The sequence below is a fragment of the Tamandua tetradactyla genome, chromosome 9 (genome assembly GCF_023851605.1).
Source record: "Tamandua tetradactyla isolate mTamTet1 chromosome 9, mTamTet1.pri, whole genome shotgun sequence".
NCBI classification, from domain to species: domain Eukaryota; kingdom Metazoa; phylum Chordata; class Mammalia; order Pilosa; family Myrmecophagidae; genus Tamandua; species Tamandua tetradactyla.
The window spans coordinates 9,247,922-9,261,938 of record NC_135335.1 but is presented as its reverse complement, the minus strand read 5'-3'; the positions used below and the strand labels follow the sequence as shown (position 1 = coordinate 9,261,938).

Sequence of the window (14,017 nt, the reverse complement as noted above, 5' to 3'; positions counted from 1 at the left end):
ACCCTGTTAAGCTGATAGATTTATAAAATGTGATGCAAAGTTGACTTTTCTCCAGTCTCCATTTCTAAAATGTAACCTCATTTTATTCCTCTTCCCTTTAGATATGAACACAGTAACATTCATATGATTTGTTTCCAAATAGTGCTACTCCTTCTCAAAAATACAACTTGAGGAATAACCGAGGAGAAGTGGTTACCTCCTTTGGCTCATCCCAGGGAGTGTCTTGGTCAGGGAAAGGAGGAGCCAGTAATGTCAGCATGAAAGTCTTGGGGTGTCCAGAGCCACTAACTGGGAGCTACAAATCTATGTTTCAGAAACTCCCCGATATCCGAGAAGGTGATTGTTTTTCCTCTTGAAAATTCTGGTGGATATGAAGCCACCTAGCGGGGTAGAATAACAAAGCTTTAACTCTCTTGGTAGAATAAGTTGTCAGGGTTACCCTTGAATATATGAGTTGGTAGATGTCCCCGTTGCTATGGAGAGTGAAGTGATACTATGAGTAATACCTCCAAGTCGCATCATTTTGCAATATGTTGGTAAAAAAAAAATGCATATAGCCATTTCCCGATAACAAAAACATGAACTATGTAAATGGGCCAATTTGAAGTTAAGGACATTTATGATTTCTTCCTTGTGAAGAATAGAAGCCCTTCTCCAGGTTGAGCTTGACTTCCCTTAAACCTCAGTGAGACCTGAGTGAAGGGAAGGCTCTGACGTGGTGGCAAGGATGGAGTTTGGGAGTTTGGGGTGGTGGCAAGGATGGGGTTTGCGGGGAAAGGGAGTCCTTGCTGATTCTCTGGGATGGTGCCACATGGTCTCCTGTGGCCAAATGGAAGGCCAGATTCAGTGATCAGTTATTTATTGAAAAGTAGAATAGATCTTTAGAAGGTTAAAATTGACCCAAAGATCAAGGCACCCTTCCTGCTACTGTAAGGTGAACTTGAATATTTTACAATATGCTATATTTTCTCTTCTTGGCAAGCTACACGTCTTAAACAATACTTTTTTTTTTTAACCTTTGGGATTTTTCAGTTCTGACCTGTAAGATAGAAGAACTTGGGAGTGAACTCAAGGAACACTACAAGATTGAGGCCTTCACTCCTGTTTTAGTCCCAACCCAAGTAAGAGTTGTTCTAAGAGTTCTTGCTCATTGATATTGTATTTTTGAATCGATGGTGGTAAAAAGGCATCCTTCTTGCTTCTTTTTTTATTTCTGGTGTACCTTCTAGTTAGAACATCTTTCTTTATTGGATTTGGTGAAATGGGTCCTTCTGAAGAAAGATGAGTGAGTGCTCTCTGGTTTGGTAACACTTGGACTAGGGTCTTACACATAGCAAAGACTGAAGGCTTCGTTCCCTGTGGCATGGCAGCTGGTTGCCTGGAGACTTCCCACAAAGAAGCTTTCAATGATCAGGGTCCGAGGACAACAGCAAGGACAGGATTTCCAGGCTTGTTACTTAGAGACTCAACTCTCTCCCCAAATTAGGTCTTTCTCATTGCAAACTACCTGCTGCCAGTAGTCTTTATATCATGGCTTAATCTGGCATGCATCCCAGTGCTTTCTCCCTGGGACATTTTTTAAAGCAATAGGAGATGAGTTCCAGAAGATTCTTTAAGGTACTTCTGTTGTATGTCTGCATTCAGAGAAGAATGACCATTTGGGGAAGACATGCAAAACCATGTCATTGGAGGAAGCAGGCGAGGGAAGGGCAGGGATACCGGTCATGTGGGAGAAGATTAGACTTCCTCGGTTTGCCCCAAGAGTGGAGACAGGATAGAGGAAGCCGTGAGGAGAGAGATTTGGCTCAATTTAACAACAAACTTCCTGTTGGGAGGCAATATAGTATGTGGTTAAGGGTGTGGCTCTGGAGTCAAACTTGAGGACTGCAAACCCAGGCTTCCCCTACTGTTTGACCTTGGCGAAACTCTCTACCCTCTCTGCTGGGCGTTTTTCTCCTCTGTAACATGGGCACAATAATAGTGTCCGCTTCAGGGGTCTTGTGAGGCCTGAGTTAATACAGCATTTAGAACAGTACCTGGTACTTAGCTCAAAAAAAAATGTTAGCTACTAGCAACAGTCATGGCTATCCAAAGACATGCAGCGGGCTGCCTCAGGGAGGGGGGTTAGGTTCCCATTCCACTAGAGATGCTAACATTTCAGTGGCCACAGAGAAGGAACCTCCAGTATTCGGTGGGAGTACCTGATGCCCTTTAAGCATCCCTTCAACCCTGAGAGTTGGTGAGATTATTCATGGCCATCTCATGACCAAAACAGTGCCCCAAAAGGGTTTATGGTTTTGGGTTTGTTTTGCTGTTGACCCTGTTGGCTTCAGATATTGAGCTCTTTTTTCAAAGGCCACCGCTCTTATGTTACACCCTTCCTTCGCTAGGAGCCTGTCGCACTGCTGGGCCAGATTGGCTGTGATAGTAACGGGAAGCTGAATAGCAAGTCAGTGATTCTTGAAGGAGACCGAGAACATTCCTCAGGTGCTCAAATTCCAGTGGATTTATCTGAGCTCAAAGAATACTCTCTGTTTCCTGGCCAGGTGAGATGCACGGTGTCTCCACTGGGATACAGGCTGGCTATTTACATTCATAGCACTTGTGGTGTGGCACAGTGCTAGGAAGAAGTGTTTCACCGCTAGGTATGCGCCTTGGTCTTGCTGTGCAGTGTGGTAGGATGGGGCGGCTCGAGCAGCTGGAGCACAAGCCCAAGAGCGGGCATTATGGCCAGATTCACCTTTTCCCCTGTAGGCCCTGAACCTGCCCTGGGTTAAATCCCAGCTCCTCCCTATAAGCTGTGTGCTTGTGAGCAAGTTATTTAACCCCTCTAAGCCACTGCGTCCTCCTCTACAAAATGAGGCTAATAATTCTTACCTCATAGGATCGTTGTGAAAATTAGGTCATTCGCGTAGGGCATGATTATTATTAATGTAACCCCTTTAATTTGTTTTCTAGAAATATGCTCCCACAGTTACTATTATGAAATGAGAATAGTTGGACCGTTCTTATAACTACATCAGAATAATTTATTCCAGACCTCTTGTTTCTCTCTTCTCTTTAGCAATCCTGTTTTGCTTCTTGTCTTTTAGGTCGTAATTATGGAAGGAATCAACACCACTGGCAGAAAACTTGTTGCCACCAAACTCTATGAGGTACCACACTGGCCTTCCCACCTTTCCCCCAGATTTGCTTCAGACACGGTGTGTGCAGTCCTGCCCATCCTCAAAACTGATCGTTCTTAAACTGGCCAATTCTCTGTCTGTAGGGTAGGAACCAGGTATGACTTTACCTCTAGGCCCGAAGTTAGTAAACTTTTTCTGTAAAGGGCCAGACAGTTAATATTTTAGACTTTGTAGGCCATACAATTTCTACCTTTGTAGTGCAAAACCTAGAGACAACCCAGCAACAAGTATGTGTCAGTAAAACTTTATTTACGAAAACAGGCTGTAGCCACATTTGGCCTGTGGGCTGTAGTCTGCCTAACCCTGCTCTAGGCAATAATCCACAGATTTTCATAGAGTACAAGGAAAAGTAGCAGATACCCTTCTCTCCCATCCTTGCCTGGCTGTCTACTGATCCTTTAGGCACCTTGTTTTATAAGCAAATAGCTGTAACCTCCCATGACCTGTGTTTCTTTGCTGCCCTGAGCAGTATAGAAAAGTGGCAGGTACCGTCCACCTTGTAGGCTTTTAGCTCCGAGTAACAAGACAGACACTGCTTTCTTCCCTCTCGATCCCACGCCCTTCTCCAGCATCCTCTCACCGCACACCTGCAAACACATTTCCTTCAAGTGCCTGCCCATCTCCTTACCAAGGCAGCATGTGGAGCCTGACCTTAGTTTGACTTTTCTCCTGTTTTTAAGGGGGTGCCCCTTCCGTTTCATCACCCCACTGAAGAGGACGAAGGTGAGCATTGGTTCAAAACTTGTTTTGCCAGCATTGATGGTGGTGGGCAAGGGCCTAGGAATATGGCTCCTGGGTACCAAAGGAAGCTGCAAAAGCTATTTGAGAGCAAACGTTTCACAGATAGTTAAAGATCGCTTTGACCGGGAAAGTATATGCAGTTTAAAAAATAATTTCTCTTAAGTGCAACATGGTATACTAGATTGGCTCCTAGAAGAGAAAAAGGACAGTAATGGGGAAAAGTGGGATTTCATTAGCAGTATATTACCAGTGTTCATTTCTTCATTTTGATCAGTGTGCCGTGGTCATTAAAGATGCTACATTGAGGGGAACCAGCAATGGGTATCCAAGAACCTCTAAGTTTTTTCAAAATAAAAGTTGATTCTAAAAGATGAGGAATTTCTAACAACACCTCGAGTTATTTAATAGCTAATTTAGACAGGAAAAAGACAAAGAGAAATTTTAACAATCTTTGCTTCAAATGATTTCAACGCATTTTTGTAAGCAGAGTAGACCATTGCTAAGGATTAGGCCGACAAGAGCATTTGTCAGCAACACAAATGCATTAATAGTGTGTGAAAGCATTCTGAGAGATGACTTAGAACTGGGAATGAAATGTAGGAGTTTATGGTGTTGCATGTTAGAAAATAAGTGTTTATGGAGACAAAAGCAATATGGACGTTTTTGATTAACTTCTAGTAATGAAAAGAAATTGACATGACTGAGATGCCAAGAGCCTGTGCCCTGAGCCGGGGAAGCTTTGGTAGGCAGTTTCATAAGTTAACATTTTGTGTACAAGGTATTAACTAGGCACTCGCGGAGATTCGGAATAAGACAAGGACTAAGCACTTTCCCTCCAAGTGCTTAGTATTTATCATGGGGAGAACACCTGGAATGACCTCAAACCATATATATCTTTGTCCCCTGCCCCACTTCCTCATGAAACCACCCTTCCCCTTGAGATCTCAATCTCAGTTAATGGTGTTATATTGTAACAAACTGTGATTATGTGTCTTATATGGCAAAAGGGACTTTGCAGACATCATTAAGTTAAGCATCATCTAGGATTATCCAGGTGGGTCCAGTGTAATCACAAGTATCCTCATAAGAGGGAAGCAGGAGAGTCAGAGTCAGGGAGAGAGTGCTACCAGCTCCTGGCTTTCAGGATGGAAGGTGGGGCCATGAATGAGCCAAGGAATGCGGGCTGCTTCTAGAAGCTGGAAAACAGATTCTCCCCTAGAGCCTCCAGAAGGAATGCAGCCCTGCCAGCCCCTTGATTTTAGGTCTTCTGACCTCCGAAACTGTATGGTGATAGGTATGTTTTGTTTTAAGCCACGAAGTTTGTTATAGCAGCAATAGGAAACTAATACAGCCTTGTGTTGTCACGATGTCAATTAGGGATATTTGGTTTTTCTGTCATTGTTGTAAGCTACAGAATCTACTTAAGAAAAAGGGAATTTGTTGGGAAAAATTCAAGTAGCTCACAGACTGACAGGCAGCTGGAAATCCAGGCTTGGAACCAGGATAGGTACCTCGCCACTTAGGTGTCCAGACAGTAGAAATTCCCTGGGTGTCCCATCCAGCAACTCTGCTGGAATAGGTCACCTCCAACCTTTTGCTGTCTTTGGATGGTTTACCTCAAGATTCCAGGTCCCAGGGGGGAGAATCTGAATGGCCTAAACTGGGTGGTAGGCCTGACCCTTGGCTGGGAAGGATAGCACCTAATTGACATTCCTACCTAGATTGCCATATGGAGAGAGGAAAGCAGAATGCTGCCAGGAAAAGGGCAGTGGTTTTCTGGGTGGACAGGAAGCAACAAATGTCCCCCCACCCAGTCACCCAGCAGTCTCCTGTGTACAGCCTTCATCCCAGCCTGACTCTCTGGAATGTCCAAAACAGCACATCCTGCAGCTGCACTGGACCACCAGACATTTCCTATCCCCGAGCACACTCAGACTCGGTGCCCTCCTGTCCCATTCCTGAGCCTGCCTTCCCCTCGCTCCTGGAAGGTTCGATGCAAAAGGGAGAAGCAAACCTCACTTGGCAAATTCTTTCCTGCCTATCACTTTCCTCAAACCACTTCGTGTATATGCTAGTAAAATCCATAACACGTGACAGTTATTGGCATATCTGCTGTGCCTGCCGCCTGGTGGAGTCTTCTTTGAGGGTAGCTCTTACTCATCTTAGATTCCCAGAGTTAGACACACAGAGGGTTCTCAATAAATTGACTTTCAATGGCATTTTTCCTAACTGTCCTTTCTCCTCCCGTCATCCCAATATCAGTAACTTCTAATCAACCCCTTAGATTCCTCTCTGTCTCAGATTTTGAACAACAGATGGTCCTGGCAGCCTGCGGGCCGTATACCACCTCTGACAGCATCGCATATGACCCCCTGCTTGACCTCATTGCTGTTATCAACCGCGATCGGCCGGATGTCTGCATTCTGGTAGGAGGTCCCCCCGGAAAAGCAACACTCAGGGAAACCCCAGAAAGAACTGAAGAATCTGCCTTAGAGAAAAGTCTAATGTAGTTCTGAAGTTTCAGGATGTTGGTCTCTCCTCCTTTTTAAAAATATTTTTCAGTTCTTAGCCTGCATCTTTGGAGAGGTACCACTGGTTTACAGGCCATCGCTAAATCTAAAAGCCTGATATTTTTTTTTTGCCACCTGAAATTTTACAGTGTCCATTACGCCACGACTTCTGACCTGATCTCTCATTTTTTTAAAGTTCAAAATATAACTGTTAGCATGGTGGCAGATATCCCTTGCTAGGTTTAGAAAGTCAGGAAAAGGCCCAGTGTTGTAGGGGGCAATCGCCATACTTGTGGGACCCTGGTGACCCCCTCCATCCGGGTTTGCATGCGTCTGCCTTAAATATCAGTTGCAGGTAGCCTGGGGGGCAGGTGAGCCCTGTGCAGAAAACTACAGGGTATCTGAAGATGTTCAAGGACGTGTGTGATTCTGAGGTTTTGTTTTGGTTTTTGGACCTTTGTTTCTCCCCTTGATCTTATTTGCAGTTTGGACCTTTCCTAGATGCTAAGCATGAACAGGTTGAGGTAAGTGACTTAGTTGAACGGGTAGGGTGGGGGTAAGCTGCTCCATACTTGAATTCAGTTGAGCTCTCGCAGCATTTTTTTTAATGCTGGGAGAGGGGCACATTTCACCGGAATACATAGCTGTTTGGAAGCTGGGGGTGGGGGGGCAAATATAAATGTGTCAGTCCCGATGTATCTTTGTGATGCTTAGGGCTAACAGGAGCACCGGCAATGACATAGGTGTGTGTGGGTTGTGGGTCTGCCCTTGTGAAGTGTCTTTCTTGGCTGTTACCCTAGGCGCCAATAAAATAACTCACATCTTGCTGTCCTTTGCTGCGTAAGGCACAAATGGCCCTTCATTGGATATCTCCAGGGCAGACAGTTGGTTCTCCTATCCTTTGCCTGACAATATTTTAATTCCCGCAGAGTAGATTTAAAAGCACTCTTCCTTGTAGTCTCTCTCTCAGCTTACATTCAAGATGATTAATTCTTTTTCATCTCCTGCCCTTCGAGACCCAGCTGCTTGAGGTCAGAGACCTCATCTTTTTCATCCGTGCATCTCCTTTAGCTCCAGCTCAGCCGCAAGCACCTCAAAGCCATTTAACAAATATTAAACAACTGGATAAATGCTGAAGGTCTGCCCTCTGAATACATCTCCTTTCGTTTCTTGCAGAACTGTCTACTAACAAGTCCATTTGATGATATCTTCAAGCAATGTCTACGAACAATTATTGAAGGGACAAAAAGGTCAGAATTTAAAATTCTGGACAGAACCTTAAGCTTTGTTGGTTTTCCCAGAGCTTTCCATTAGGAAACTAAAACAGTCCAAAAGTCATGCTATTTACTGTCCTTTTCATCCTTTTGAACTACAGAAAGCAGAGAGAACTTTTGAACTTCAAGTTCACGGACACCAGGTTAAGAGGCAGCCTTGTACAACACAGTGATAAACATACTTAAAAGGGACAGGTGCTTTCTCTTGTTTCACTTGCTCTTTCTTTCGCTTCTTTACTTCCTTCCTCTTCTCGCTTTCTTTTATATAAACTCATAGTCCATGGGAATGTTCCCAGGGTGAATCTGAGAAGCGTTTCAGTACTTACACACCAAGTCCTGCCAGGACCTAAACATCTTGTACAAATTTGGACGTCAGCCCAAGCGTGTTCCCTTAGCCAGCACGTCACTATGCAGCATGGGGTGTCCCTGATGACCCCGAGCAAGCAGTGGTCAACAGTCTCAGTCAGGGCAAGGGTCCTTGAGTCCTTGCCATGAACCAAGCGGAAGGAACTGGCAAAGGTCACATCAGTGATGAAAGTGACATGCAGCTCTAATTTGAGGGGCGAGCCTCTATTCCAGAAGAGCCTAAAGCTTGAAGTAGAAAGTTATTCAGGAAGCCAATACCCTCAATTCCTGTCCCTTTTCCTCCACTACCACAGTTTGAAATAAACTGGTATAGGTATAGATATTTATCTCGTGGAATTTGCTTGCCTAAGGCTAAGCTCATAAAAACAAACACTCCTGAGACAAAGCTTTAAAAGCAAGTCTGTCACAAAGGTGGTTTTTAAAACAGCCTGTACTCTTCCACTCTTTGACTGTGAGAACCAGTCCTAGCACTGATCAGTTGTAATACTGCCTTCTTGTCCTGGCAGCGTGGCCCAGCGTGGTGGCCACCTCCATGTGAGGGAAGAGTCAGGGGACTCGAGTTGTGGTCGTGCCCTGACCGACTGTGGCCAGTCTGCCCCCTCTTGCCTCCCACCTGTCCTCAAATGAAGATCAGGCCTCCCCTCTTGCCTCCCAGATTGGATGCAACCCTGAGTACAGTACCTAGAGCTCTTCAGGAGAATACCCCTTGGGAAATGGGCAGGGTTGGTGTCCCCATTTTGTCAGCCTTCTAGTCTCCTTGGGGATAGGCAGGGACTGTGCCGCTTTCACTGAGAGGTTGGGTTTGGTGTTTTGGTTCCTCACCCCATGTGCTATTGACAGCAGTGATACAAACAAAGAACAAACCAGACATTGTTACACTAGGGGTGAGGGCCCAGCACCGCCAGGCACTTTAATCTGCAGCCAGTGGGCGCCTCAGTGGAGGCGGGCTGCCCCACCCTTCCCAAAAAAGCACAGGAACGGTCCTCGGTTGGAGAATTTATTTTTATTTCTGGGAGGTCAGAAATACAGCACACGAGCTGATTTATCAGTGAAAGTCAGAACCAGGGAGGCAGCTTCTCCTCCCACAAGGAGCCTAGCCAAGCCTGGGAGTTCTCATCCCGCTGGAGGGAGCAGCCCCTCCCACCATGATATGTGAAATTGTGCAATGCTGCAGCATAGTTGGAATTTTCTTTCTGATCTCTCCCCCTACAGCCAGTTTATAACCACAAGCAGAAAGGCTGTTTCCTCCTTAACTATTGATCTCCCAGCACCTATGCTGGAACAGATCATTAGGTCCCTCAAGAGTGCCCGACTGCACCTCAGCCCTCTGCATCCATCACAAACTGTGAGCCCAGGAGATCTGGAGCCCTGACTGCCCCATACAAGTCCCCCAGACTGTTTTCCAGACTCTGCCTAACACCCGAACTGATGGAGTTGGATAATGATGGTGAACTTTTCACTGTCACAGCAATTATGACTAATATGCAAAGTCCCTTTGGTCTCAAAATTCTGATTTTCTGTTGCAGAAGTCTCGGGTCACACTTTGAGCCGGCATAATAAATGAGTGAATAAGCGTGATGACAATCCCAATATCCTTCTCAGCTATGAAAAGCAGCTATGTACTTAGTCTGGACAGACTGCAGCATTTTAAGCAGGAGAGGGAACTGGAAGTGAGAATTATTAGTGGATTTTAATCACGCCCCCAAAGTATACTTTATGCCTGTTTGATTTGTAATAGGCCCCTCCGCCAAAGACAGCGAAGGGAACCAAGGAAAGGACATTTTTTTCCTTTCCTTTTTTTGTGTTGCTGGGGGAGATAAGCAGTTGGCCCCTAGAAGAAAAAAAGTTACAGCTTTTTTCTTCACTTATATGACGTAACCCTAAAGATTTTCCCTCTGCCTCCATCAAAGGAAACATCTGCTGTCCTCTATGCTTCTACTATTGCTGTTAAATATTTCTTTCATTTTCACAAGATGGTCTGCTGCAAAATAAGAACTGAGGTCTTAGTTCCCTCCATGAGCAGGGCAGGGCGTGTTAGCTCTGGAGACGCTGATGGCATTTTTCCCCATTCCTCTGAAAATGCTCGTGTCTTCATTGTCCAGCAGCTCCAGCCTGGTATTTGTTTATCCAGCAGGCTCCAGTTTGGTCTTCTAGAAACTAAAGCAATGTCAGGGTCCGATTGGTACGCCTGATTTCTCCCCGGAAGGGAGTCCCCAGATTCCTCTCGCTTTCGGTCATTGACGGGGAGACTTAATAATGCCGATAAACTCTATCTCTTTAGACAGTGTAAAGAGGCAGAACTTGGGTTTCAGATCTGACTCTGAGACAATGATTTTTTGAATCAAATCCCTCTTCGTATCTCATTTTCTTCTCCCCTTAGTTGACCAAACAAGAAAAGTAGTCCCCATGCTCTCCCCTAGGGCAGTGCCACATGGAGCAATGAGAAAGTGTGTCTCAGGCAATCTGAGCCTCATCAAGATGGATGTGAAAGAACAAATTATTTCATTCTCTGTGTCCCATGGGAGACAGCATCTCTCTTCACAAACTAGTTCAATCCTGGAATTTTCCCCTGGAAGGCGGGTCCTGTTTTGTGAAACTCTTGACATTTTAAATCTGTTGCCCAGCTGTCCTAACCCAACGGCACTCATTTTTCTACCCCTTTGTTTATTTTTTGACGACTAGCTCTGGCTCCCACCTTGTATTTGTCCCCTCGCTGAGAGATGTGCACCACCAGCCTGTGTATCCCCAGCCGCCTTTCAGCCACCCTGATCTGTCTCGAGAGGACAAAGAGGTACCACACACCCCCTCCTTAGCCAGCAGGCACCCAGAGTCAGAATGTGCCCCAGGTGATCCAGCAGGGTCCCTGCTGTAGAGGGTGGAGCTGCCTTTTTTGGGACATGCATAGAGCCTGGATCTAACCTGTTTTAACAAATGCATTCCTGCACATTGTGTGTTACTGTACATTGGTTTGGTCTCCCCTTCCAGTGGTCCTCCCCAGCCCTGAATTGGGGAGAGCCCCCAATTTCATGGGGAAGAAGTGTCTGGGTTTGTTGACAGGGTGGAGCTCCCTGGGAATGGCCAGATCCATGGCAGATGTTTCTTTCAACCCCTCATATTAGCGAGTTCAGTTCGTGTCAGAGCCCTGTACCCTCTCCATAAACGGAGTGATCTTTGGCTTGACGTCCACGGATCTGCTCTTCCACATGGGGGCCGAGGAGATCAGTAGGTAAGAAGCATGTCTCAGTCCAGCTAGCAATTTCTATTGTATCCCGGTTCTTTCCTCAGGCAAGAAGATCAAGGGACTGCTTGACAGAGTCTTGACCAGCAAGTCCTCAGAGGCTTTTTCTACCAAACCCTTTAGCCATCTGAGTTTCCCTTTGCCTGTGGAGAGTGGCTGGCTGTATTCGTTTCTGTTTCCACTGGTCTACAGTGTTTGAGACCCAAAGAAAACCATTTCTGTTCTACCTTTGCACTTAATTTATAGTCATAGAAGTTCACCTGCATTTTCTGCTATCTAACTTTTCTTTACCTCTCAAATTTGTGACCTAGACAACTGTGCATGTCCCTGTTGGTGGGAAGATAAAGTGTGACTTTGCTTTGAAGGGATTTTTTTCCTTGACAAGAGCATTTATAGAATCAGACCCGGCCATGCCGGATGGAATACGCGGCAGTTCAGTTCCTCCAGCCCATCATTGCTGGGAAGGAGTGTTGGCAGCCATCCATTTGTTCAGTGTGATGGGGCGTGCTTGTGGGCAAAGGTTTGCGATGCAGGGTCACCCCAACTGCACATTTGCTTCCTGATGGTGCAGACTTTGCATCTCTTGCGTAATACAGAACTGATTGGTGGCCTCCTTTGATCTTAGCCCAGTGTCTTGCTTCCTTTCTCATGTGGGAGTGGACAGCTGCTTGTGTCTTCCGGTATTCTCTTGTCACTGTACCTTGGCTTTAGCTTCTCTCCAGTTTATTAAATCCTTGAGTCTTCCCTGGAGAGAAGCAAGAGCTGGAAAAGAAGGGTCTGTTTTTATCTTGCTTTTCTCCCTTCTCCAGTTCTTCCGGAACTTCAGACAGATTCAGCCGAGTACTCAAGCACATCCTGACCCAGAGGAGGTGAGCTCACCTTCTGGAATCGTGAAGAGAGTCCATTGGGGTCCCAGGGCTTTGACAGACTTGGCTGTGAGAGCCTTCTCGAGGCTATTCCCAGGGAGCTCCACCCTGTCCCAAAATACAGGAAGAAGAAGGAAAAAGTCTGTGACTGCAGGCAGCATGAAAACAAGTGACGGCGTGGGATGGGGTGCTGCTGCTGACTAAACAAGTGACGGGGTGGCATGGGGTGCTGCTGCTCACTGCTTCTCTCCTTCTCCATAGCTATTACCCGCTCTACCCTCCCCAAGAAGACATGGCCATCGACTATGAGAATTTCTATACCTATGCCCAGCTGCCGGTCACCCCAGATGTCTTCATAATCCCATCAGAACTGAGATATTTTGTGAAGGTAAACTCGAACTATTTCCATTTTTCCTAGAAGCTCCAGAACTTCCCCTTCTAAATCACCTGGCATTCATTCTTTGCGGGTCTGCTGATGGGGTGGTGGGCTCTGCAACCCAGCACTGGGACCTCGTGTCTTTTGGGAAGGTGGTGAAACTTAGAAAAAAAATCTGCCAGTAAAATGCATGAGCATTCGGTATCCTCTCCCCTCCTCCCCCTTCCCTGAACACGGCGCTGGGTCAGCTCCAGCAGATAGGGAGGCCCTTGACACTGCCCATGTGTGCCTGCCCACTCCCACCCGGAATCTGACGGGACCTCAGGCAGGCTCAACTGGGAATACTTTAAGAAGCTCTCAGGTTGTTCCACTCTTTCTGCCTCCTGCCTCTGCTCTGAGGCCCTGACTGCCTTGGGATGGGGGGTGGTTCTGTCCAGTCCTTCCCCTTCTTATGGAACCAGAGTCTATTCAACCTCAGGGACGATTTTTTTCCATTTGGAAAAATAAACAGCTAGCTCAGGTTTGTCTCCAAGTCTCGGAGCTGATCATCACCCCGCCAGATCACCTCGTTCTTTATTCTGTTTCAGAAACTCACGTTGGCATATTTGACATAAAGTGTGTTTGGTTGCTTTTGTTTCCATTTTAGAAAGCCCTCTTTGAGGTCCAACTGTTAAATGATTCTGGGTTTTTCTTGTAGGGAAATCAGTACGGTTAATTTAGGGCCTTTCCAAACCCATAGTCTGCTCCTTTCCTTTCCCAGGACATCCTTGGCTGTGTCTGCGTGAACCCCGGGCGCCTCACCAAAGGGCAGGTGGGAGGCACCTTTAGCCGTCTCTACCTCCGGAGGCTGACTATGGACGGGGAGGGGAGGCGGAGTCCATGTGTGGCCGCCCAGGTGGTCAGGATCTGAAGGTTCTGTCCTTTCTCGTCCCCCATTGGGCTGGGCCCTCACAGATGTCTAAGGGCACAGGAGTGGTCAGCCTTAGACAAGATCTCTGAAGGAGAGGGAGGCAGCCAGCTGGTAAAGGAGGGCTGCTGAGACGCTGAACAGAGAAGAGCATGCGCAGCTGGGCTTAGATGCTAAGTTGAGTTTCTCCCTGGAAGAAAGTAATGGTTTTTTAATGAATGCATGGCATGCAGAAGTGAACTGGCCATGGACACCGCGTGCTCAGAAAAGACCAGATTTTATACCTGAATCAAATACAAAAACAGCTTTTGGAGGAATAAAAAGAAATTCTAAGTGTAACTTCTAAGCTTAATCTTCCTTCTTTTTATTTTTCCTGGTCGTGGACAAAAAATATTTCATGAGAATACAGCACATCAGTCCCACTGTGTTTCTGCCCAGCCCCTCACAACTCCCTACAGCTATCCCGCTGGCCCGACTCCCACAGCTATCCCCCTGGCCCCACTCCTAAAGCTATCTCCCTGGCCCCAATAGTGTTTCTATGAGGAGGTGTGCTT

The 14,017-nt window shown here is 46.3% G+C and overlaps 1 protein-coding gene across 1 annotated transcript in view; it reads left to right on the top strand.

Annotated features, from left to right (window-relative positions):
- The window catches only part of POLA2 (DNA polymerase alpha 2, accessory subunit), a 34,024-nt gene extending 20,215 nt beyond the window's left edge, over positions 1-13,809 (top strand). The window contains exons 6-18 of the mRNA XM_077115754.1: positions 143-336; positions 1,033-1,121; positions 2,391-2,546; positions 3,093-3,155; positions 3,866-3,908; positions 6,228-6,352; positions 6,922-6,960; positions 7,613-7,686; positions 10,759-10,867; positions 11,196-11,302; positions 12,124-12,183; positions 12,442-12,568; positions 13,317-13,809. Of these exons, the coding sequence (XP_076971869.1) occupies positions 143-336; positions 1,033-1,121; positions 2,391-2,546; positions 3,093-3,155; positions 3,866-3,908; positions 6,228-6,352; positions 6,922-6,960; positions 7,613-7,686; positions 10,759-10,867; positions 11,196-11,302; positions 12,124-12,183; positions 12,442-12,568; positions 13,317-13,466 (1,336 nt within the window). The 3' untranslated portion in view covers positions 13,467-13,809. The remainder of the gene's footprint in view (positions 1-142; positions 337-1,032; positions 1,122-2,390; positions 2,547-3,092; positions 3,156-3,865; positions 3,909-6,227; positions 6,353-6,921; positions 6,961-7,612; positions 7,687-10,758; positions 10,868-11,195; positions 11,303-12,123; positions 12,184-12,441; positions 12,569-13,316) is intronic.
- The last annotated feature ends 208 nt before the right edge of the window (positions 13,810-14,017 follow it).